The sequence below is a fragment of the Helianthus annuus genome, chromosome 1 (assembly GCF_002127325.2).
Source record: "Helianthus annuus cultivar XRQ/B chromosome 1, HanXRQr2.0-SUNRISE, whole genome shotgun sequence".
NCBI lineage: Eukaryota > Viridiplantae > Streptophyta > Magnoliopsida > Asterales > Asteraceae > Helianthus > Helianthus annuus.
The window spans coordinates 108,943,692-108,969,886 of NC_035433.2; the positions used below are offsets into that span (position 1 = coordinate 108,943,692).

General features: G+C 36.7%; 4 protein-coding genes and 1 long non-coding RNA gene across 5 annotated transcripts; 3 read left to right on the top strand and 2 right to left on the bottom strand.

Moving 5' to 3' along the window:
• The first annotated feature begins 155 nt into the window (after positions 1-155).
• Positions 156-9,249, top strand: LOC110875833 (AUGMIN subunit 7). Its single transcript, XM_022124033.2, has 9 exons — positions 156-422; positions 485-570; positions 2,128-2,189; positions 2,798-2,889; positions 2,988-3,113; positions 3,686-3,776; positions 3,887-3,994; positions 4,797-4,895; positions 8,778-9,249. The coding sequence occupies exons 1-9, from the start codon at positions 289-291 to the stop codon at positions 8,979-8,981; spliced, it is 1,002 nt and encodes a 333-aa protein (XP_021979725.1). The 5' UTR covers positions 156-288; the 3' UTR covers positions 8,982-9,249.
• LOC110875840 lies at positions 5,443-6,053 on the bottom strand. The gene is made up of 3 exons (XR_002556605.2): positions 5,985-6,053; positions 5,858-5,901; positions 5,443-5,767 (listed from the first exon to the last, which is right to left on the bottom strand). It is a non-coding gene; the product is annotated as an uncharacterized LOC110875840 (long non-coding RNA).
• Positions 9,250-13,121: 3,872 nt separating the features above from the next.
• On the top strand, positions 13,122-14,554 carry LOC110930068 (aspartic proteinase CDR1). Its single transcript, XM_022173298.2, has one exon. The coding sequence runs from the start codon at positions 13,151-13,153 to the stop codon at positions 14,477-14,479; it is 1,329 nt and encodes a 442-aa protein (XP_022028990.2). The 5' UTR covers positions 13,122-13,150; the 3' UTR covers positions 14,480-14,554.
• A 1,633-nt stretch (positions 14,555-16,187) lies between these two features.
• Positions 16,188-20,686, top strand: LOC110875847 (pentatricopeptide repeat-containing protein At3g03580). The gene is made up of 3 exons (XM_022124046.2): positions 16,188-18,892; positions 18,978-19,068; positions 20,231-20,686. Exon 1 carries the CDS (start codon positions 16,188-16,190, stop codon positions 18,843-18,845), a length of 2,658 nt encoding a protein of 885 aa, XP_021979738.1. The 3' UTR covers positions 18,846-18,892; positions 18,978-19,068; positions 20,231-20,686.
• LOC110939140 lies at positions 20,208-26,148 on the bottom strand. The gene is made up of 3 exons (XM_022180964.2): positions 25,428-26,148; positions 24,935-25,354; positions 20,208-20,584 (listed from the first exon to the last, which is right to left on the bottom strand). Exons 1-3 carry the CDS (start codon positions 26,134-26,136, stop codon positions 20,208-20,210), a joined length of 1,506 nt encoding a protein of 501 aa, XP_022036656.2. The 5' UTR covers positions 26,137-26,148.
• Between the last annotated feature and the right edge of the window lie 47 nt (positions 26,149-26,195).

Genomic DNA, 26,195 nt, shown 5'->3' on the forward strand with positions numbered 1-26,195 from the left:
AGAACGGGTTTGGTTGAAGAATGAAAAGAACAAATATAAATATTGGGAGATAATGACAACCGATATAAATCCGTATCCGAAAAAAGAACAAACGATTTTACGTAAAATTAAAGAAAAGATCGCGACTACATCTATACATTACTACATCACCCGAATTTTAAATCTGTTGATATCAATTCAGGTAAAAACCCGCAGACACGTTTAATAAACCAGGCCAGTCGATTCAAAAACAAGAGTCCAAAACCCCAATTTTCTTCAATATTGATCGCCGAATCCAATCAGTTAACAATGGCAGCAAAGCAAATGGAAGAGATACAGAGGAAATTGACGCTGTTATCTTACCCTAGGGCCAATGCTCCCTCTCAATCTCTCCTATTTGCCGGCATGGAGCGTTATTCACTTCTCGAGTGGCTCTTTTTCAAGTAATTTGCATTAATTTAGTTTAGCTTTATGCGTATTTGTTGTGATTCTTGTTTAATTGCAGGTTGTTAGGTGATAAATCCCCCTTCTCTCAGCAGAATTTGCAAGGAGATGGTGTAGATCGGGACGAGGAGACGTCTCGGATACAATGTATGTGATTTACTGTTTGTTTGGTGATTTAGTTTGTGTTGAATTGTTTGGTCAACTCAACTGGTTAGATGAAGATCTGTTTGAGATGCCTTACCTTTGGAATTAATTGTTTTGGAACTGATATTTGGGGATGCTGCTAAGTTATTTGACCTAATTTTGATCATCTAGTTAGTTTTAACACATGTAGGAGATGCCAGGTAATAAGGAGGTAGCTATTGGATTGTTATATGTAAGAAATGATTCATATACATTAGTAGTAGTGTCTCTTATGATTTAGGAAGCAGCTTATGTGTCCTAAGTTGGTTGATAAAAATGTGTGATCAAGTTTGTAGCATGGTTTAAAAAAACTGTTGAGGGGTGCGCTGCGAGGCGAGGTGGTAAGAAAATGTGTTTGAGGCGCGCCTCATGGGGTTATGTTTGTACGTACACCTCTAAGGGCCGAGGCGGTAAGAAAACGTGCGCCTCAGGGCTCCTCATGGGGTTATGTGTGTTATTTATGTTTTAGACTTTCTGTGTCAATTATTTTTTATTGATGTGTGTTTTTGATGGTTTAGACTTTCTGTGTCAATTATTTTATTCTTTATAAGATATTTAATTTTTATATTTATTTTTTAATTCCGCCTCGAGGCTCAATCCGTTCTTTTAGACTTTGGTTTGCAGCAAGGAAAGATATCTGAATGTTTTTTTTGTGGTCTATTTTTGGAGTCAAAACTCGCCATGTTAAAGTGTGGAAAAGAACATGTATTGGTTTATTTTGGAATTAATTGTTTTAGAACATATACGTAGGGCATGCCAAGCAATAAGGACACTGCTGATGGATTACCATATGTTATGACGTAACTCAAAGGTATCACTAGTAATGTCGGTTAGGAATTAGTTTGTGTCTAGGTAGTCAAAGGCACTAGGCACACTCAAGGAACAAAGGGTGAGCCTTGGGCCTAGACACAAGGAATGTCCTTTTTAAGCAAGGCTGACGGTATAAATATACAATTTTTAAGGGTTATAGACATGCTTTAGGCTGGTTTAGGGCTATTTTAGGCTGTTTTAGGATGGTTCCAGCCTTCTAGGTCATTATGGATGTTTCAGAGCACTTTTAGCTGTTCAGGACCGAATTTCCAGAATTTGGCTGGAGCGTTCTGATGACGGCACGTCGTTTTGTCTGCGCCTTGCTTAGGCGTGCATCTGGGTCGCCTTTGACTACTAGGGTTTGTGTGTGCTAAATTAGTTGACAAAATGTGCAATCAAGCTTGTAGCAAGTAGATGTATCTAAATGTTTGTTTTGTGGTTCCCTCTAGACATTTTAGAGTGTGAAAAAGAATTATATGTTTAGATTTTGAAGAACACACAGTAACCAGTATAACTATTTATGGATACAAAGTGCTATGGTTATATCATATATGTGAAACAATCACATTAACCAGTGTCAAGTTTGGATTTTTTGAATTTGTTAAAAGAGACTTTCGAAAGTCAAAGCGGATATACATTGGGATGCTGATATTGTTTCTGTTTATATACATTTTTGACCTGCATAACATATAACTTGTATTTCATTTACAGATTTGGCAGAGATTGCAAAGTTTCTAGGCATAACCACCACTGTAGACACGGAAGCTATACAAGTGAGTTTGATTCTCATCATAGGTTCTAGTGTGAATGCGATTTGTTGTTTCAGTTACTATATACATATAAATGGTGCATATGTTAATCTGTGTTTCTACTGTTATGATTGAACCTTCTAAATATTAAACATTTAAAACAATGAAGAAAATATGTCTTTTCATGCCTGTAGACCGTAGACCAGGTGTCAGGGGTTTGTAGAAGTTAAAATATACACTTACAAGTTTTTTTGGGTGTTTTTCATGTTTTGTAATTTTATAGAAAGATTAAAAATTTTGAAATTTTTACATTTATAGTATTAGTTTTGGATGATGGTGCAGTTTTATGTATAATTTTGCATGCTAGAAAAATACAGAAATAGATACAACTTAAAGATATTTAATGTATTAGGTATGATTTTAAAAATTGTGATATAGAAATAGTGGACTAGTTTATTTGTGTAAATTTTTTAAGAGGTTTTGAAAACATCTGAATAACACTTTAATTGACTTTCAACCCATTTGAACCCATTTCGTTTTTTTGGAAGATTTATAACTTTTCACCCATTCGACTCGTTAGATATAAATCATAACCCAAATTGACCTAATTTCAAGTAATAATTTGGTCGCAGGGACGAGGGAGTTATGAGGAACGTACGGAAATGCTTCGTTTGATTGTAGATCTTGTTGAAGCTAGCATTTATGCTGATAATCCTGAGTGGAGGTTCATATCATGTTTCTCTTTGATCTCCTTTTACATTATTTTAAGTTTTTGCTTTATTAGTAAATAAATAAATAAAAGTTATACGTGTCTTGTGGTAGTGTTGATGAACAGGTAGCAAAGGACATACAATTGATAGATTCTATTGCTGAAAAACAAGCTCAAATATTCTCGGAGGAGTGCAAACTGTTCCCTGCGGATGTGCAAATTCAGTCAATATATCCCTTGTAAGATTTCTTTTTACTCTTCACTGTTACGGTTAGTCGGTTACAGCCATTTCAAGTTTTTGTTTTACATTTACTATTTTATTATTTTCCACTTTGAATTATATTAGCAATGACATGCTTAAAATGATCGTTTATTTCTATTTCTCTTTTATATATGACCAGTTAAATATTAGTATGTAACTTTTTGTATCAATTTTGCATATTATATACAAATACAGTTGCATATCTTTATCTCTAGCTATTAAATAGTCTAATATAATGATCAAACGATTTTCCTGAAACAAATAAGAACCAATGTCATAAAAGGCTTATAAGAAACATAATTAATCAAATGGAAGGAATCCCATTCTTTAAAGAGTGATTAATTCCATTCATAGAGAGTAATAAACTTGTTTTCGTCATTCTTTTATCCGTTTTTGGATGCGAAAAATTAATTGCAACGTTCCATTCTGGCAAATTATTGAGCTAACAGGCCAGCATTCTTTCTAATTTTGTCTCGCTGAAGGGTATTTAAGACATTTGACTACCAAAACTAGCATACTATATATTTCTAAATGAAAATTTATTTACAGGCCTGACATATCAGATTTGGAGAAACAACTCGCCAGTCAATCTAGTAGATTATCGAGTCTGCAAGAGATGGTTGATGATTTAGCATCAAAGGTTAATTCCAGCTCCTTTTACTTAATCATCTGGATTATATGATTTCTTGATTCTCGTTAACGATGCACTTAGCTGACCTTTTCATGTTATTTATTTGTTACTAATTCCAGCATTCATATAATCCTGATGAGGATTATGCTGAGGTGGACATGAAGCTGCGAGCACATCTAGAGTCTTTCTTAGAAACTGCAAGATCCTTCAATACAATATACACCAAGGTATTTTTATATAATTTTAAACATCTCTATACTTTCCCTGTTATACATGAGAGGGAAATGTTTAGACCCATTTACTATGAACGGCTGATCCAGGTCAAATAGAAATATTAGCTAAACAGGCTTGGTTTTGAAAAGAGCGCCTTAGACAGAAGGTGGGTGAGACGATCTGGAAAACGCCTCAGGGCCTTGAGGTCTGCTTCATGCATACCTGGGTCAAAATTGGTAAAAGTTATATGTAAAAGCATCCAAAGGGATGAACAGATCATGAACGGTCAAACTTAATAAAAAGGTTGGGCCGTTAGGTTGTTAAATATATGAGAGAGATGCAGCTTCTAGCTGTACATAAAGCTTATTTGGTTGTACATAGAGCAACGCCTCGGCCCTCGCGTATGTGAAGCTCTCGCCTCACACATTTGAAAACCAAGGAAATGGATCAATTGGGTCAAGCAGATTGAAAGTCGCCCGAAGTGTATTTTTGATTCGTAAACCCTCTTACATCAGCTTACAGTAAGAGAATTAAAATTTTCAACAAAAAGTGTTTCGGGACAACCCAACCCATACCAAAAAGTTACCATGTTTTGACATGTTACTCAACATGCCGGTACTCTATGCCGCCCGTTTTCACCTCTAATTATACACATTCCTTTCACTCATGAGTTTTGCTTGTATTTTTTTTGTTAGAATAATCAATTGTCAAAATGGAACTTCATTTATAAAAAAATCAAGAATTTAAGAATATCAAGATGGTATATTAGACTTACAGAAGACACTTCATATTCTCAGTGGGATATTTTGTTTATAGGAAATCCGTCCATGGACACATATGATGGAGGTACCTCAACTGCATGGATTTGGACCGGCTGCACATCGCTTATTAGAGACATACAAGATGCTCTTAAAGGTAAGTTTATATGAAACCCTATTATGTGCAGTTTCATCTGATATCTCTTTGCCAACTTCTTTAGAATGACAAATAGGAGTAAATTACAAGTTTTGTCCTTTATGTATGTCCCAAATTGCAGGCGCTGTCCTTTAAACCAAAACTTGACAGGCGGTGTCCTTTGTGTTTTCAAAATCTTGCACGTTTTGTCCTTTAGGCCAAACTTAGTTAGATTTTTTAGTTAAATCTGGTATCAAGGGGCTATTTTGTAAAAAAAATTATTCAGGGACTAAATTGTACAAAACTTATTATTATTATTATTATTATTATTATTATTATTATTATTATTATTATTATTATTATTATTATTATTATTATTATTATTATTATTATTATTAATATTATTGAGTAAATGACTAACCACCATCACCACCACCCTTCATCACCATCACCACCATCCTCCACCGCCGCCACCACCACCGCCACCACCGCCACCGCCACCGCCACCACCACCACCACCACCACCACATTACATTCATGCATCGAGCTATGTTCAAGAAAACCTTACAAGCCAGCAATTTCTTATGACTATATATATGTATCCACATTTCTTTAACACTAACCAATCAGAGAACAGTCCAATTTCGACAAATCAAAAACAATAACACTTCACCCACGAAAATAGTTGGAAAAAAATTATTTAAAATCTAAAAATTAAACAGTGTGATGTAGATGTCCAGCCTATACCAGATCACAAGTCCACACAGATGTGTGTTCGAGATCAATATTTCAAGAATCGTGTTCTTGATAGACACCTCCATTGCCCCATCTGTGGTCCCTTGTTTACCAACATTCGCAAACCTGCGTTACTGGCCGACATAGCAAACATGTATCTGGAACATAAAAAGTTTTAATTTTGATCAGGGAAAACACTCGCAGCCAAAGAAAGTAAATAAAAACAATTAAGACGATGATTAACTTACTTGCTTTGACTTGCTCTCCTCCAAAACAGAAACGAAACAATCCACTGACCAAAAGTTATCAAGTTAGAACATATACTAATGGATTAATATAGATTAATCACCAACATAATATAATTTGATATTTTACCTTGAACAGCAAGACAAACGAAAAGTTACCAAACATATCCGGCATCGATTCTCCGGCATCGATTCTCCGACCACCCACTTGCCACCCACTGACCAAAAATCAAAAACCCCAAAAATCCCCAAAATCAAACAAATCAAAAACGCCCAAAAATCCCCAAAAACAAACCTGCAACCGACCTTAATCCCCATAAACAAACCTGCAACCGACCTTAACATCGATTCTCCGGCATCGATTCTCCGACCACCCACCTGCAACCGACCTTAACACCACAGCCACCCACCACCGACCTACAACTAAACCCACCACAACCACCTGCCATAACTACCACCACAAAGCACCTCCACCACTGTTGTTAGAGAGAGAGAAGAGAGTGAGAGGAGAGAGAAGTTTGATTTCTGAATGAGAAAAAGCCGTTTTCGCGATAGGATCTGAAGATTAGCATGTGTTTCGATCAAAGTAACTTCGATATCTGCGATTGCTGCCTTGCTTTTTGAAGGAAACTTGTTGGGAATTTGAGAGCAAGTGTATTGTGGGTATGAAAAAAACTGTGAAAATGGAGGGGCAGCTGTTGATGATGATGATAACTTTGTTAAATTTCTATCATGTCCCCCATCTTCTTCTTGTTGTTGTTTTGTACCCTGAATAAATTTTTTTTACAAAATAGCCCTTGATACCATATTTAACTAAAAAATCTAACTAAGTTTGGCCTAAAGGACAAAACGTGCAAGATTTTGAAAACACAAAGGACACCGCCTGTCAAGTTTTGGTTTAAAGGACAGCGCCTGCAATTTGGGACATACATAAAGGACAAAACTTGTAATTTTTTCGACAAATAGTTTGTAGAACACTTTATACATCATACATGCTCTTTGTTCTTTTTCTCTTTTGACTGCATAGAAGAATGTGGGTATGGCAAAATCAGAGGGTTGGGTTGACCCGAAACACATTGTCTCAATCTTTATTGAAGTTTTTTTTTATTAAAACTTACTGATATGATTACTAAAATCTAGAGGTGGCAAAATGGGTGGGATGGATTGGGTTGGTTGCTGGGTTAGGATGGGTTTGGGTCAGAATGGGTATGGGTCAGGATGGGGCCTATTGAAAAAAGGGTCAAGATGAGCTAAAAAATTAATTACTATGTTGGGCCTAATTTCCATTTAAAGTCAGCTGCTTTCATCGAGTTCGATAACCTCAATTTTTCACAACAAAACTAGGCCTGGCAAATGGGTAGGGTTGGGCGGGTTTGGGTTGTGGTTCAGATCAAAACGGGTTGATTCAATAAAGGGTTATTTTGGTTTGGGTCGGGACGGATTCGGGTCAGAACGGGTTGGTTTACAGAATGGTTATTTTGAAATTACTGTACAACTTCTAGGTTCTGACTTTCTGGTTTTCGGCACCAGTTACGCGCGATCATGCCTTGGTTTATGAATGTCTAAATGCCGGTTACGCATGCGGAGCTGGTTACATGTACTAGTAGGATCAGGAAACGCGTCTGGCGCCACGTTACGTTACTAGGCCCTAGCAGACACTTAACCAGTCGCTCGACGCATAACCGGCGTTGGACGTTAAGTGTGTTCAGGCGTCATTTACATGTTTGGCGTTTGTTACACGTTTTTACTCTGGTTACGCGTACTGCAGCTTGGACACCCACGTAACCCGGCTCTGGTAAACGCTAGACGCGAAACCGGCTTTGCACGAGTAACTGACGCCGGTTATGCGCGTGCCCCTGGTTACACGTGTTTAACGCCTGTTACGCACATTCCGGTGTTGTTCCGCATGTTTAGCTGTTGGTTACGCGTGTTTAAATGCCAGTTACACGTACCGTGGCCGAAAAACACCCGCCCTACGCCACGTAACGTAACGTGTGTAACCCAGCTTCGATACACGCTTAACCCAGCGTTCGACGTGTAATCGGACCGCTTGAGTAATCGGCGACGGTTACACATGAGTAACACACGCACGGGGTTGCGACATCAGATTTGTACAGATGTTATCTTCTATCTCAACATATTAATTGATGTGCGCATAAAGTAATACACCATATTCTCCAGTTTGAAAAATAACAGCAACCCATTCAACCCAAAACTTTTGAAAAGCCACCCATATCAACCCAATTTTGGGATGGCAGGTCAAATTTGCCAGGCCTGCTAAAATCATATTATTATTTTTTATTTTTTTAATAAAATGATATAAAGAGGTATTTTTGCGACAAAAGATAATTTGGGCACTGTTACCATAACCAGACTGGGAACCAACTACATAACCGGTCCAGTTGAGTCCATTTGAACCAGCTAGTTACCTGTCAGACCGGGTGAACCACCGAAATGGACTGTTCATTTGGACCGGATTTTATTTCATTTTTTTTTTCCTTCCAAATTTCATTTATTTCATACTCCATATTTTGTTTTAACTTGGTACACGCGCGCGCACACACAATATACCGTTTATGATTTATGACGTCATGCGGTTTTTGAAACCAATTCAGTGGTATAGCAGCTGGTTCAATGACCGCTCCTGTTATCAAAACATTGACTTTAGGTGACTAGTTTCGACCTTTTCTGTGTTTAAAAGTCTTTCTTGACTGACCCATTGGACTGGCTAGAGATAAAACATAACCTGAATTGACTATTGAATATTGACCCATATATAAATTCTAAAGTACCTTTATATAATGTAATTTTTGGGCATCATTTATGTAAATATACAATAGGAAAACTCTGCCCTTTACTACCATGTTCTTTTTTAAAGATGATGGGAAATGAGATAATTTAAGCTTGAATTTTTGACTGGCAGTTCTTAGGGAACTTGAAAAACCTACGCGACTCGCACGCTGCTGTGGCTGTTGGATCGTCTGAAACAGTTTCTGGGCAACCATCTTCTGTGTCGAGAATAATATCCGAGTGTGAATCTGCTTTGACTTTCTTGAACCGCGATCTTGGGATCCTTTCGGCTTCTATAGCTCGCGATGAAGCAAAGAAATCAGGGTCAAACATTTGACCAAAACATTGTGCAGAAGTAGAGGTCAACATTTCTATATTCACATTCTTGTTCATCCCCTAACAACATTGTTACAGATCTAATGTTAAAAGAATTGCCTACAAATATACACTTGTTTTGTATTTTCTTTTTCTTCGGTGATTTGCAGATTTCTACATATTTTTTTTGAATGTGGTTGACCGGATCAAAAGTCGTCGAAGTGTATTTGTATGTGATATTTGCAACTTCATTCGTATGACTAAATCAAGCAATTCATGTTCATTTTACATTTTACTCTATTATGCTCGTCAACATTCCTCCTAGTCTTGATATACATACACAGATTGTTACCGCATGTAGTTTAAAAAACTGAAATAAACAAAAGCAGCATTGAAGCGTGAGTTCAAGAACAAATGTTCCCTGCCTCCCTCTGTTGTGTATCTGTTAACATTCTTGAAGCTAGCATTGCTAGAATCCATGTGGTATATTTGAAAGATGTTGACCACCTTGTTTTTACTCATGGTACAATCCAATTCAGTGACTGTAAAATGGTGGAGACGATGATGGTTGTGGTAGTGGTGACGGTAATGGTGATGGCAACAGTCGTGTCAAGGGAGACCGGGAGGTGGTGGTTGCTGTGGCTGTGGCGGCAGAGCAAAGCGACAATTGGTAGGTGGTGGCTGTGGTTGTTTTGGCAGTGATCAGTAGGATTGGCGACTTTAGCAGCAGTGATGGTGGTTGTGTCACTAGTGGCTGGTAGGCGGAGTTCACATACATTGGTGGTGGGCGGTGTTCACCCGTTTATACCGGTTTTAAGTTGGTTAGTTTTATAGTAATGACTGATTTTTGACCCATTAAAAAACTCTTATAACCCAAACTAACCCATTTGATTAATGACAATTGCCTACAATAACCAAATTAGGTGTTTTGGTTTTGTTTTGCTGAGGTGTGGATATAATTAAATTAGTTCTAAAAATGTCTTGAGCTGTTTATATAATTTCGTTACCAACATCATCATCAAAATCACTTATTACATGAATAACACCTTGACATTTTTTAAAAAGTCTCCCTGTATTTAAAACAAACAAACAAACAAACTAACTAACTGTATAACGTTTAAGACTGCAACATCTTATGACATGTAGTTGAGGGGGATAATTAGCGAAAGTTTACCACTCTTAATCATGAAAAGAAACTTTGTGTTTGGTAAGTTGTTAGTTAAAAAGAATAGAAAAACACGAAGGAGACACAAACACTCTTTAAACCAATATATAGTTACTTCACACATACTCTAAAAGCACTAGGAAATTTATGTTGTAGTTGTTGAAGTTTATATAGTGTCTTTTAAACAAATCGTATGAATCTGATAGTAGCATCAATTTTTTAGAAAAGAAAATTTAAAAACTAAATAAACGTGTGAATTAATTAAATTCATTCATGATTCAGTAATTTTTACAATTAGAAATAACCAAAAAACAGGAACATTATTTTCAATTAAAAATATGCGTTAGATAAAGGAAATTTGGGTCCAAAATTCTGGCCCTGTTACCTTTCATATTATATTATATTTTATACATAATATTATTTTTTTATACATAATATTATTATTATTATCTATCTTAAATGGAAGTGTCGGTTACATCTCCATTTTAACCCCTCCTTTCGTTTGCTTTTTATACTTTGCCAATATCCTTTGGTTTGTTTGGTCCTATAGTAGTAAATTTTGTGTAAAGATGGCTGAATGAGTGGCAAATACCTTGTAATGGCTGGATGAAGCCGGCAGTGGCAATAGTGTACATTACGACGTACATTTTATTTCAAGCAACAACTATATTTTGATGTAAATTGCGTTTCGAGGTAGTGTACGTTTCAACTCGCCGCGCATCGCTGCCGCAATGCGTGGCAGCTAAAATACTAGTATAAAAATAAATTGATACTCCATTAAACACACATATATAAAAATAAATTACAAATATATATAAAAGTAGTCATATTTGTAAATAGAATAATGACATGATGAATATGATAAAAATAAACAATACATATAATGATATTAGAGCTTTTAACACGAGGCAAGCTTTAAGTTCTTTTAACAAGTTCAACTTGAGATTGCTTGGAAGTTGGATTGTGATAGGGTTAAACCCTAAAAGAGAAGAACTAGGAGAATATTTGGAGAAGATAGGAGAATTTCAAACTTCAAATCTGATTTCCTTCCTTCTTATTACGTACATAAATAAGTAAATAACCCAAACAATTACATTAGACTCCCTAAACTACTAATAATTAGTAAAATACCCCTAAACTATTATTCTTCACGTAACAATACTTCCCCCTTAAAAGATTCTTGACCTCAAGAATCACAAAATAGAGAAAAAAAATTGCAGCATCCATGAGTTCTTTTGGGTCGACTCATTCCAGGGTGGACGCCATTCGGTCCTTCCGATTGCAATCGGAGAAATCCCAGCGATGCGCCATGGTGGGCGCCAATCATTTACGGAACTCGCCTTTGCCTTTAAACAGGCACCAAAAAGATTGTTGTTAACAACGTCAATTATATCATCATCTGGAAGGGTATCAAACTTCCTACCATATTTGACATGAAGACCTTGACGAACAGGAACCGCATCACTGTTCGGAACCAGTAGGCCAGCCTTAACAACATTGTATAGTCTAGTTTTGGGTTCTTCGCAAGCGCCATTAGCAGGGATTATGCAAAGTGTGTCTCTATGTTTTCTTCCTTTATAAAGAACGGTGTCTTCATTGAAGGGCTGGAGCTTTTTCACTGTCTCATGTAGTGCAACAATGGAATTATCATTGTTAATATTTTCATCAAGAACAATTATGTCTTCTGTCTTCCGAGTACCCGTCCGCGAATCATCGCTAAACAGCCCTTTATCAGGGCCGCCTCCGCCGCCGCTAAAACTGCCACCGCTTGAATGCTCCTTGAGTGCTCGTAAGATATCTTCTTGTTGTTTCATCGACTGTTCTTGTTGTTTCAACATGGCGGCTAGGGTTTCTTGGAGATTTGAGATTGCCTTGCCATATTCCTTGAGAGTGCTGTCAATTTCTTGATTGCGAGTGTTAGTCATGGTAATCAAAAGTAATTCCAACCGGAGATCGGAACGGCTCTGATACCCTTGATAGGGTTAAATCCTAAAAGAGAAGAACTAGGAGAATATTTGGAGAAGATAGGAGAATTTCAAACTTCAAATCTGATTTTCTTCCTTCATATTACGTACATAAATAAGTAAATAACCCAAACAATTACATTAGACTCCTTAAATTACTAATAATTAGTAAAATACCCCTAAACTATTATTCTTCACGTAACAGATTGGAAAACTGAAAGGTAGATAATGAATAAGTGTGTATCTTGGTGAGTAATTGATGACGATTTTAAAATACTAATCACTTAGATGTGATTATTACTTCGTATATATAGTGAGTAAGATCCAACTTTATTTCAAGTATATATAGTTGCACAATCAAAGCAAAGAATCAACATCATCATCGTTTTATACATGATTAAAAAATTGTAATATTTTGTAATGCTTTATTTTTTTAAGCAAAGAATAAAGTATTATATATTATTTTTCTTGGATATATTTTATCAAAGCAAAACCTAGTGTACATACAAAAAGCAATATGATTCTCTCCACTAGAACAAAGATTTCTACTTTCCTTGTGAAAATCGGGATGATTTACAAATGACTTACAAAAACTCTTTGCAATTGTCATGACTCATGAGGTTTCACAACCATCAAATGTATTACACATGTAGTATACATATACTGAAATATTCATAATCAACATTCCGTCGCAATGTGGGCTGGCATCGACTCATTTAATACAAATACCAATATACTAGTTCCATATAATTATAGAACATAACAAATATTAGCAAAAATACTTCATGAACTAGCAACAAAAACTTCATGGGCATATAGAGAAAAACATTAAGTGGTTTTACCGACCAAGATTCATCCATGAATCATAAGACCGAACGAGAGAGTTTTGCTTGGTAGTTAGGTATTTAATTTAATAAGTAAAAATTACCAAACAACGAAAAAATGAAAGAAAAGAAGTTCAACAAGAAACCATGTTACTTTAATATATTTATATGTATATATATATTGAATAATCAACATTGTTTCAATCAAACATAAACATCCTATTTTGTCATAAAAAACATGAAAACATATTTGTTATCCAACACACATTTCTTAACAAATTTGATAATACAATTGTTATATATCTTGAGTTTAGTTATGCTTGTACGATCCAAAAGTGTTAGCTTTACTACAACCCTGATCCATCGCGACTCACCAACATCTCCCTTCTATGATCCTTCCCTCACCCTTTCGTGGCGGGTGGTTGCCGCTATGAATCGCTCTTTTGATCGCGCTAGGGTTTTTAGTTCCATGCGTTCTGGTGTGACGAATATTTTTCCAAACCCGCAGTTAGCTAACTATCTAATGAAAATATCGATCGGCACTCCACCTCAAGACATCATAGGCGTGGCTGACACGGGGAGTGACATAATATGGACACAGTGTGAACCGTGTTCATATTGTTTTAACCAAACACGTCCTGTTTATAAGCCGAGGGTTTCCTCGACTTATAACACGACGACGTGTGGTTCAACAACGTGTATGTCGGTTCCAGTGAGATCTTGCACCACGAACGACAACACTTGTTTGTATGTGGTCCAATATGGAGATTTTTCGTATAGTTCTGGAGAACTGGCGACAGAAACAGTTACACTGGATTCCAATGTAACTGGCATCTCGTTCGCCTTTACCAATGTAGTTTTCGGATGTGGGCATAGAAATGCTGGCATGTTTACCGAAGATCAAAGTGGCATAATAGGGCTCGGAGGCGGCCCGTTTTCGCTCATTACACAAATGGGGTCTTCGATTAACGGAAAGTTTTCATATTGCCTTGTGCAAATGTTTTCGCACGTAGAAAGGTCAAGTAAAATGTACTTTGGTGATGCTGCCACGGTTTCCGGAGATGGGGTTGTTTCAACCCCATTATTTTCCGGAAACCCTGGCACCTTTTACTATCTAAATTTTGAAGGGATAACCGTTGGAGGTCAACGCATTGACTTCTACACAACAAAACCTACGTTGGTCGAGGGTAATATCATCATTGACTCGGGAACATCGCTAACACTGCTTCCTGAAAGCTTCTACAATCGAGTTCAATCAGCGGTGAGACGTTCAATGCCGGATATCTTACCCGTTCATTCCGACCCACAAAATAACTTACGCTTGTGTTACAACCCGTTGGAAGTGAAGGATCTTCCGGTTATGGTGGCTCACTTCAATGGGGCGGATTTGGAGTTGGACCCGATAAATACATTTGTTCAGCTGAGTAACGATTCGATTTGCTTGGCCTTTGCTCCTGTAGATGGGGTCGTGATCTTTGGGAATCTAGCACAAATGAACTTCTTGGTAGGCTATGACCTTTATAAGAAGACAGTTTCGTTTAAACGCACAGATTGTGTGAAGTTATGATCTTTATCTGTCACAAATAACTTCTTTGAGATAGTTTTGTTTAGACAATTAATCCAAGTTATGGTATATTATTCATTTTTGGCTAGCACATTGGATTTTTATGAAATGATGGTGTTACAACTTACAAAGGATGTGTACTTATTATAGCACATTGGATTTTTATGAAAGGATGTCAAATGAAAACAATTGTTTCGTTATCTTACGTGCGGATTTTTATGAAAGGATGTGTACTTTAACATTTTTTTTTTTGTTTTTTTGTTTTTTTTTTTTATCTCCCTGTGTTAGTTTTCTGCTAACCGGATAAGTCTGGTTATAAATAGTTAACTGTGATTTTCGTCCATATGGTTTATTCAACTATGACAATTCAGGTCAAGTTTCAAATTTGTACTATTTTTGTCTCTGACTTCCGTCTAGAAAAACATGAGTTAGCTGTCATTTTCGTCCCTATGATTTGTCCAATTATTCGATTCAACCTTAGTTTTTTGGACGGAATTGGCATGTTTAAAGAATGTCAGGGACGGAAATGGTACAAATTTGGCCTGGACTGGCATAATTAAACAAACCAGAGGACGAAAATGACATTTAACTCGGTTATAAAAGTCGTCGTTCAAAAAAAAAAAAAAAGAGTTAAATGCCATTTTATTCCCAGTGCAGGGGCGGACCTTATGTTGTCTGAGCCGTAGCACGGGCTACGGCTTAACTTTTTATCGGTAGTGTAAATAATTGCCCAATTGCCTTGAAGTTTTAATGCACGACATGACACAACTACGAGGATACCAATCAATTGAAAATAATAAGACCAAATCCCAATTGCCCATTTCTTCACACTATAAGTGATGGTATTTACAAACTTGAATAGAATAAGTGATCTTTCGCGTGTTATGGTTGAAACGGCAACGCATAATTCTTTTCCTTCAGTTTATCGGGTACTGAAGCTAGCTTTGCTTTTACCGGTTGCAACCACAACCGTTGAAAGATGTTTTTTGAAATTGAAGCTTGTCAAGACGGATTTACGCAATCGAATGGGCCCGGAATTTTTGAACAATGCTATGGTTTGTGCGGTTGAAAAAGATTTTTTACGTGAAGTAAAAAACGACGATGTGATGGAACGATTGCAAGCTATGAAAAAAAAGTAGAGGACAAATCTATTAGATATTTGTTTTACTTTATTTATTTATTATCGTTTTTTTAATATTGTACGATTGCACGGTTAAATTTTTTTTTAGGATACCCCTAAGTTAATGTTCTAGTTCCGCCACTGTCCCAGCAATGGTTTGGGTCATTTTGACAGTTTAGTCCAAAGGTTTTATTTTTCGCCTGTGGGTACAAAAAGGTTTCACCGTTGCCATTTTAGCCTACTAGGTGAACTTCATCCATTATTTTTGTTAATGAGATGGGCAATTCGGTCATTTTACATGGCCGAATTGCCCTTCTAGTTAACAGAATTACATATAAAATGACTGAATTACCCTTCTCGTTAACAGAAAAAATGGATGAAGTTAACCCAGTTGACTAAAATGGCAATACTGAAACCCTTTTAAACTCACTGACGAAAAATAAAACCTTTAGACTAATCTGACAAAATTAGTAGAACCAAAACTAAAATGATATTTAACTCAAAAAAAAAAAAAAAAAAAGAAAAAGAAAGAAAAAAACCACAATGGTAAACTATAAATGTCAAAATCTTAGCTTCTTATGTTCCACAACAATGCCATCATCAAACATCCACCAATCCCTCTACTCCACACTCTCAAAATCACTATCTTCAACCTCAACCATCAAACAACTTCACAAGATCCACTCACTTCTAATCACTTCAGGTCTCCACCAAACACCATTCTTCTCAGGCAAACTCATCACCAAATACTCTCACTTCAAACACCCACATTCATCTTCACTCATTTTCACCACCATATCCCCTACAACCAATGTTTACCAATGGAATACCATCATACGAGCCATGACCCACAATGGGTTGTTCACAGAAGCATTAGATTATTACTATTCAATGAGGGTTTCGAATATTAAACCGGATAAGTTTACGTTCCCTTCGGTGATTAATGCTTGCGCGAGTTGTTCAGGGAAGATTGAGACGGCTAAGATTGTTCATGAACATGTGTTGGAGATGGGTTTTGGATCGGATTTGTATATCGGTAATGCGTTGGTTGATATGTATGCTAGATTTGGTGAGCTTCGTGTTGCACGCCAGGTGTTTGATGAAATGCCGGAGAGAGATGTTGTGTCTTGGAATAGTTTGGTTTCGGGGTATAGTGCGAATGAGGAGTGGGAAGAAGCGTTGGATGTATTTTACCAGTCGATAGTAGTTGGTGTGAGGGTGGATTCGCTTATGGTGTCGAGTGTTTTGGCTGCGTGTGGTGGGTCGGGTGGTTTTTCGGAAGGGCAGATGGTTCATGGGTTGACGGTTAAAGTTGGTATTGATGTTGAAACGCGAGTCTGCAACGGTCTCCTTTCGATGTACTTTAAATCCAACAACTTGAAAGAGTGTCGACGGGTTTTTAGTGAAACAGATGTTAAAGATGCTATAACTTGGAACACTGTAATCTGTGGTTACTCTCAAGCGTGCCTGTATCGGGAATCGATAAACTTGTTTATGGAGATGTTGCAAGAACACAAACCAGATATTTTAACGGTTACTTCTGTTCTTCGTGCTTGCGGTCACACTGGCGACTTGAAATCCGGAAGGTTTGTGCATAATTACATGGATTTAAACGGCTATGAATGTGACACGAAAACAAGTAATATCCTTATCGATATGTATTCCAAATGCGGTTATTTGCCAGCAGCAAGGGAGATATTCAACAAAATGAAAAGCAGGGATTTGACATCATGGAACGCGTTAATCAACGGCATTATCAAAGCATCGCAGTATGATGAAGCGTTGGCAACTTTTCGAGCAATGAAAATGGATATAAAACCTGATTTTGTAACGTATGTAACAATTCTTTCTATGTGTACACCGGCGAAGAACTTAAAGTTAGCACGAGAACTCCATTGTGAAACAATTAAAACCGGATTTAACGCTTGTGTAATTGTGAGAAACGCTCTCATTGACGTGTATGCTAAATGTGGTAACATGGAGGATGCGCTGAACCAATTTGAGAACATGAACGATCGCGATATCGTATCATGGAACACTGTTATTTCCGCATGTTCTCATTCAGAAGAATATAACTTAGGGTTTAAAATGATAAGTCGAATGAGACTCGACGGAATACTACCAAATATGGCTACCATTTTATGTACATTACCTCTATGTTCAAATCTAGGAGCAAAACGACAAGGTAAAGAGATTCACGGTTGCGTTTTAAAGTCGGGTTTCGAGTCAAATGTCCCAATTTCGAACGCACTTATCGAAATGTACTCAAAATGCGGTAATTTGAGAAACTCACTTCTAGTTTTCGAGCATATGAAAAACCGAGATGTTGTAACGTGGACTGCATTGATCTACGCGTATGGAATGTACGGTCATGGCGTGAAGGCCACAACCGCGTTCGAGGATATGAAAGCTACAGGTATCGTTCCCGACCAAATCGCGTATCTTGCCGTCATCTTTGCATGTAGTCATTCAGGATTAGTCGAACAAGGCCGGTTATACTTCAGCCAGATGAAAAACGACTACAACATTGACCCACAGATCGAACATTACGCTTGTGTAGTTGACCTTCTTGCACGTTCCGGGAGGTTAACCGAAGCCGAAAAGTTCATCCTTTCAATGCCGATAAAACCGGATGCAAGCATATGGGGTTCTCTACTTAGTGCTTGCCGAGCAAGTGGACACAAGGAAATAGCAGAACGCGCGTCGAAACATATTATTAAACTAAATTCAGAAAACACGGGATATTATATATTAGTTTCAAACGCGTATGCGTCGTTAGGGAAATGGGATCAAGTTAGAACGGTGAGAAAATCGATTAAATCTAAAGGACTCAAGAAAGATGCCGGTAAAAGTTGGATCGATATCGATAACAAGATTTATGCGTTTAGTAGTGGAGATAAGTTTTTTGAACAATATGAAGAGGTTAAGAACTTGCTTGAGGTTCTTTACGATTTAATAGCAAAAGAAGGGTATGTTGCTAACTTGAGATCGGTATTTCACGATGTGAACGAAGATGAGAAACGAGATATTCTTTGTGGGCACAGTGAAAGACTTGCAATTGCATTTGGATTGTTAAATACAAAAGCTGGAATGCCGTTGCAGATAATGAAGAATTTACGGGTTTGTGAGGATTGTCATACTGTAACAAAGTATATATCGAAAATTGTTCAAAGGGAGTTTTTGGTTAGAGATGCGAATCGGTTTCATTTATTTAAGAATGGATCATGTAGCTGTGGTGATTATTGGTGAAGAAGATAAGTTGCAGCCATAGATGACATACACACAAAAGATCAATGGTGTGATCTACATTTTTGAGAATTTGTTAGTTATTTTTATCATATTTTCTTCAGAAAAGAATTCATTTTTATTATATATTTTTAGGTGATGGTTTTATATATTGAAGACCGGACAACTTTCTGACACTGGAAAACTGGAAACAGAGGCGTGCATAGGCCAGGATGGGGACTATGAGGTATGTTACTTCAGCGTTTTGGAAAATAATACCAAAATCATGGTGCAGCTACATATATTTGTATGCATTATATATATATATATATATATATATATATATATATATATATATTTTTTGTAGTAGATAAATAACTTAAGAATTATAAATCATCATCAAAGGTGTGAGTTGAGTGATTCACGTACGCGAGGTGTTGTGCTATAAACAACCACGGGTTGCATCTCTCTAATCTCCTTTACATATCAATGTTTTTACAGAGAAAACCATTCATAGTTTCTTCGTCCCTTTGGTTGCTTTTACGTATTGACCTCCTACAAACCCTAACTTTGAACTATTTTGAACCACCACTTGCGCCTAGGGGTGTAAACGAGGCGTAGCGGCTTGAGAGCTACTCGGGATCCGATCAGTAAAATGTTCGAACAAGCCGAGCCTTAACGAGTCCAAGCTCCAGCTTTACATACAAAGCTCGTCTAGGCTCGCAACCCTAAACAAGCCCGAACAAATTTTAAGTTAATTTTTTATGTATGGAATTTTTTCCATTTGAAGAGGTTCAATTTTTACTAATAACAACTTAAACAAGCTAAAAGCTGGCTCGAGCTCACATCGATAGCTTAAACTTTAAGCCATCGAATCGAGCTCAAGCCGAGCTATAAGCTCGTTTAATTTTTTTTTCTGAAACTACCTCAAGCCGAACTCAAGCTCTTGGGTTTTACTTTTGAGACGAGCTCGATCTCAAAATAGTAGGCTCGAACCCAGTCGAGCTCGAGCCTCATAATAGCATGATGAGCCGAGCTCGAGCCTAGTCGGGCTCGGCTCGGCTTGGCTCGTTTACACCCCTAATCATCATAGTATTTTGGTTTGAAAAGTGCATTTGAGGCGTGTCTGAGGCGCAACTTTTTGGGACCTAAACGCCTCGGAGTGCATCACACTTGTTAAAACTAAGCATAGTAACTAGATTTAGAGTTTTTATTGGTATAAACCAAACTAAATTCAAGTCTTGAAACAAAATTATTTCAACTACAAAGACAAGAACTTATTATTGTTGTTTGCACTGTTTTATTTATGATGCATTGATACTTATCATCCCTAAAGTTCACATATGATAACTGGTTTATCAAATGTTTAAATGTTTTTAGGAACTTTCATAAAACCGTTCCCTTCTTAGCTGCAGCTTTGGAGAGGAAATACGCGCGCATATGCTGGTACTTGCTAATCAGCTTCTCTTTATCGGGCAAGGTCTCTTCAATTACGGGGATGTGAGAAAACCATTCCTCCCATGCTGATATAAGAGGAAACCGCTCTTCGTCCAAGAGTTTTATACCACTTGTTTCTTCAACGACTTCAAGATAAACGGCTATCCATCCGAACACAAGATCTAAGAATCCTATTGTTTCTCCGTTGAAGAATTTCTTTCCGGTCAGCTGTTTTTCAACGATGACTAGCTTCTCTATGGTATGAGCCGTGCCTTTTCTTGCCCCACCCCTTGGGTTACAAATGCTTACAATACCGATGCGAGGACCTACGTTTCATGGAATTTGTGTGTTAGTCATCTTGATTATAATCGATAACTGAACCTGTAACTGATGTTTCAGTTTTTAATGATCAGTTTCGGTTACAAACAGTTTGGTGTTCTTGGTTATAGGGGAATAAGGTTTGGTTCATTAAGTTAACTGCCAGTTCTGAGCCTGGTTTAATTCAAGCTCATTTCTCTTAATAAATCTATCGTCCAAAAATATAATACAAATCAGCAGGAGACAAGTAATATATATATATATATATATATATATATATATATATATATATATATATATATATATATATATATATATATATAGGGTAAGGTTCATGCGAGAACCACCTTTATTGCGAGAACCGCGAGAACCAATGTGAACACAAGCTAAAATAGCTAAAAAAACCTAAAAAAACCTAACCCCCACCCCCCACCCCCCAAAAACCTAAACCCCCCCACCCCCCCCCCCCCAAAAAAAAAAAACCTAACCCCCACCCCCCACCCCCCAAAAACCTAAACCCCCCCACCCCCCCCCCCCCCAAAAAAAAAAACCTAACCCCCCCCCCCCCCCCCAAAAAAAACCTAACCCCCCCCCCCCCCAAGCTAAATGCTAAAAACTAAAACCCTCAAAAAACCTAAAAAAAAACCTAACCCCCCCCACCCCCCACCCCCCCCCCCCCCCAAAAAAAACCTAAACCCCCCTCCCCCACCCCCAAAAACCTAAACCCCCCCCCCCTCCCAAGCTAAAATGCTAAAAACTAAACCCCCCAAAAAACCTAAAAAATCTAAAAAAAATCAAAAAAAAATAAAAAAAATCTAAAATTTTTTTTATTTTTTTACTATTTTTTATGTTCAAATCGCTACTTTTAGTAGCCAAAAAAAAAAAAAAAAATTTTAAAAAAAAATTTTAAAAAAAATTTTTTTTTTTTTTGGATACTAAAAGTAGCGATTTTTATATAAAAAATAGTAAAAAAATAAAAAAAAATTTTTTTGGGTGTTTTTTAGATTTTTTTAGGTATTACTGTTTGTGTTCACACTGGTTCTCGCGGTTCTCGCAATAAAGGGTGGTTCCTAACGGATCTTTGTCCTATATATATATATATATATATATATATATATATATATATATATATATATATATATATATATATATATATAGGGTAGGGTTCCAGCGTGAACCTAATCCCATGCGTGAACTGATCTGGACCATTGATTTCCTTTTTAGTTGTTAAGGGTATGATTGTAATTATATAAAAATTATATTTAAATCATTATTTTAATAATTGAATTAAGTTACATCTTTCCTATTTTAAATTCATTATCCACATTATCTTTTATTTCATTTTTATTTTTTAGATTTCACCACCAGAATTCGGATTATGATTTTTAAGATTCACGTAACCTTCATATTTCAACGGTATACACATGTGTACTTGGATATAAATTGAACAGTACACATGTGTACTCAGCATGGTACAAATGTGTAATTAGCTACATACTACATACATATAAACAAAACTTGTAAACCTATTTTATATTAAGCAAATAACAATTTCCATAATGTTTGCCAAACGAAAAAAAACATACAATTACAAGTTCCAGTTTCGTGAAAACAATAAACGCAACATAATAGGAAAAATAAAAAAGACATAGTCTTTCACAACTATTCGCCGCGTTGTACGCTGAATCATCCTTATCGACCTCATACGTGAATCATCCTTATCGACCTTCCATCTCCACTTTCCTCGTTTACGACGTCTCCTATAATAACACAAAAAACTCAGCAATTAGTACTTTGCATAATTCACAAGTGTACATCAACAACTTTACACATTCAATACATAAAAAAAATATGAGATATCACAAAAACAGACGCTATACACATGTGTACATTGCATTAAAAACATAGCAAAAATAAGAATACACATGTGTACAGCGCCTTAAAAACAGAGCAAAATCAGAATACACATGTGTACAGCGCCTTAAAACCAGAGCAAAAATCAGAATACACATGTGTACAACGCCTTAAAAACAAGCAAAATCAGAATACACATGTGTACATCGCCTTAAAGCAGTGAAAAAACTAATGGCACATCTAATAATGACGGTGTATAGTTATAGTCCATTCAAATAACACATCAAAACTGTAGTTCTAGTTAGAAATAGACTAGTACCTGAATTTCATGCTCGATGTAGTATACTTTCCAACAGGCATTGCAACCTTAATGTTTCAACTAACAATTAGGTTAAAATCAGAATGTAAGAAAAAAAAACGTTTTCTAAAACTGAATAATCGAAATCCACCAGTAATCGGTTTAAATGGATCTGCGAAGAACAATAAAACGACCTAAGAAATCGGTTTAAATGGATCTGCGAAGAACACCATCCGGAATGGTTTTGAAACGAAAAAAATGAGTTGAAAACTTACAGATCTGGTGTTATCACGGGTTGTCGGAGTTCGTCGATACCCTAAAACCTCGCCGCCGCAATCGGCACTCCTCTCCGCCGCGAGTCACTTCACCCCTGTCGTCATCCATCACAGTCACAGCACCACCGAGCACCCACTGCCCCTCCGTCTCCCACACAGACAGCCGCCACCCCACTCGCTAAGCTATCTCCGCCGTTCTACCTGCTACCCCAGCGTCGTTGTTGTTGCCGCTATTGACCGCCACGCGCCGCCATGGCCGTCGTCGACCACCACCATGGCCGACAGTCCTTTCTTTCTCTCTCCCTACGACTCTCTCTCTAGATCTGCAAAATGTGTTTGTTTGTGTGTTTGGATATTTGTGTGATTAGATTTTAATATAATGGAAAGAATTTAGGTTTCTTTTTTTGAATTATTTTGATTGCGTAATTACGGTTATACCCTTTTTCTATTTAATTAAATGAAAAAAAATAACCAACTATTTACCATCATGCCACTCATTTAAAACTTTAGATCATATAAATCAATGGTCCAGATCAGTTCACGCTGGAGAAATTGTTCACGTTTGAACCTAATCCTATATATATATATATATATATATATATATTAAAAATTATATAAACTTTTCCCACATCTATAAAAATTGCACCATAAAACGAATGTTTTTTATCTTTAAAACAAGTATACTATTGCTATACTTTTGATTTTTTTTACCTAAATGCATAAAACACAATGGAAGTCATAACATACTATAACACAATGAAACATCAAATTCAAAAACGCAATTGACTAAAACACAAAAAAATGTGTTTTTTCATTGTGTGATAAAACGCAATGGACTAAAACACAATAAAAATGTGTTTTTCATTGTGTTATAAAACGTAATGGAGTAGAAGCACAACAAAATGTGTTTTATCAATTGTGTTATAAGACGTGATGGATTAAAACACACACAAAAAAAAAAAGATGCAACCAATCTACGAACCTAAACATCGCATTGCTTCTCAACATCTAGGGTTTTTAGATCTAACCGGATTAGGTTTTGGACGACGAGATAAGCCAGAACGGCGATCGAAGAAGCTATCTTCTGTGGTGGCAGTGGGCGGTGGAGTGGCGGCGGCGTAATTGGATGAATGGTGGTTAGGGAATATGGGTTTCAGGGAAGATGAGTTTCAGGGAAGATGAGTTTCAGATCTAGAAGATTGGGATCGACTTAAATGCCATTCTGTTTACTTTTTAATTGTGCCATATGTCACAACCTCATCCCTTGCTAGCCTTCTACCTTAACTATACTTTCTATTTGATTCTTTGCCTTCATATACATTGTATTGTGTCTTTATTATGGCTTTTTATTAACATATATATACAATAACTAGGTTATCACCCGGGTGCTACCCGGGTTGGAGAAAACTATTAAGATAAATATCAAGGGTATAAATAAAATAAAATACAAAGTCTGATGTTGCATAAATTAGTGATAGAGGGGATATACAATTTAAAGATAGTCGAGTCCCTTTGAAGATTCATATCCTTCGAGTTACCAAAATCTTTCTCTTAGTAAGGGGCTGTTTGGCAAGTGCTGAATCAGTAAGAGGCCTGAATTGGTAAGAGGCTCTGAACCAGTAAGTGCTGAACCATTAAGAGCTGTTTGGTTGTATCTCTGAATGACTGTGTAGAATGACTATTTTACCCCTCTGAACTATTATGTGCTGAATGAAATGTATCTGTTTGGCAAGAGCTCTGAATAGTGGACAGATTGATGAAAATTTGTAAAAGAAAAATACAAAACGCCATAGAAAATCCAAATTACACATCAATCCTTTAAATCCAAATACAAAACAACACAAGATACGAAATCCAAATACAAATAACACAACTCTACATACAATTTTAATTTGATTCATTTGAAAGCAACTGATTAGCAATCTGGTTACGTAAATAAGTCATGTAGTCAATACCTTGTGAACCCCACTCTATGTCTTGAACTAGCAGGCCATCATTTTCCCCACTTTGCATTTCATGAAACATCGTGTTCTCATCATAGTCCATAAATAACTGATCATAAATATTGCATTTCCTTATAAAATTATGGACGGCGAAACAAGCAATCACAATGTCTCTTTGTATTGGAAAAGAAAAGGGAGCCATTTGCTTTAGGATTGGGAATCTCGCCTTTAGAACACCATATGCACGTTCAATGACATTTCTGAGTTGTGCGTGAGCATGATTGAATCTTTCTTCCTTAGTTAACGCACGTTGTCGTCTAAAATCGGCTAACCAATACCTCGTACCACGGTAGGGAGTCATAAATCCACGAGTGTTGGTGTATGCAGCGTCACAAAGGTAATACTTATCTGTATCAGTATCAAAACTATCATATAAAAAACAAATAATGTATGAAATGAACATTGAAGAATGGTTAAAAACCTGGTGGCGGAAAAGGAAAGCCAGAATTTGGGTTGAATGCAACTTCTTTTAAAACTCGTGAATCATGTGCAATGCCCTCCCATCCGGCCCATACGAATGTGAATATCATATCAAAGTCACAAATTGCTAATACATTTTGAAAGCATTCACCTTTTCCTCTTCCCCTGTAACGAGTCTGTTGATCAACAGGCACGATCGCATGTATAAGAGTTCCATCTAAGGCACCTATTGCTCCAGGAAATATTTCTTTTAGCCTTCTATGTCGTTCGGAGTTATTTGCGCTTACATAAGAAGATGTTGGAACTATAACTTCTCTTGCGAAATTCATCATTGCCTTTAGGACCTCATGAAAACATCTATGAATTGTTTCCGTTGAGTGTTGGAACCTTCGTTTAACCATTCGAAAACGTTCATTATGTCCAATGACCATCAAAAACATAGCCAACTTTTCTTCCAAGCTTATTGACCTACTACTTTGCACCCAATTTTTTTGTTTAAAATGATTGCATAATAGTATAAATGCATCACGTGAAAGACGCATCATCTCATGACATTGTGTAGAAGTACCATGCAATAATTCTTGCGTGTATTCATGACCGGTTAATGCCGAATTCAAGTCTTTTATCCTTTCAACATTTATTCTCGAGGCTAATGAAACCCAATACCAACAAAAGATCATGATAACTATAATCTCATCGTCCGGATCCATAAGGTACCTATCATAACATCCACATTAACATAACATTCACATTAACATAACATTCACAT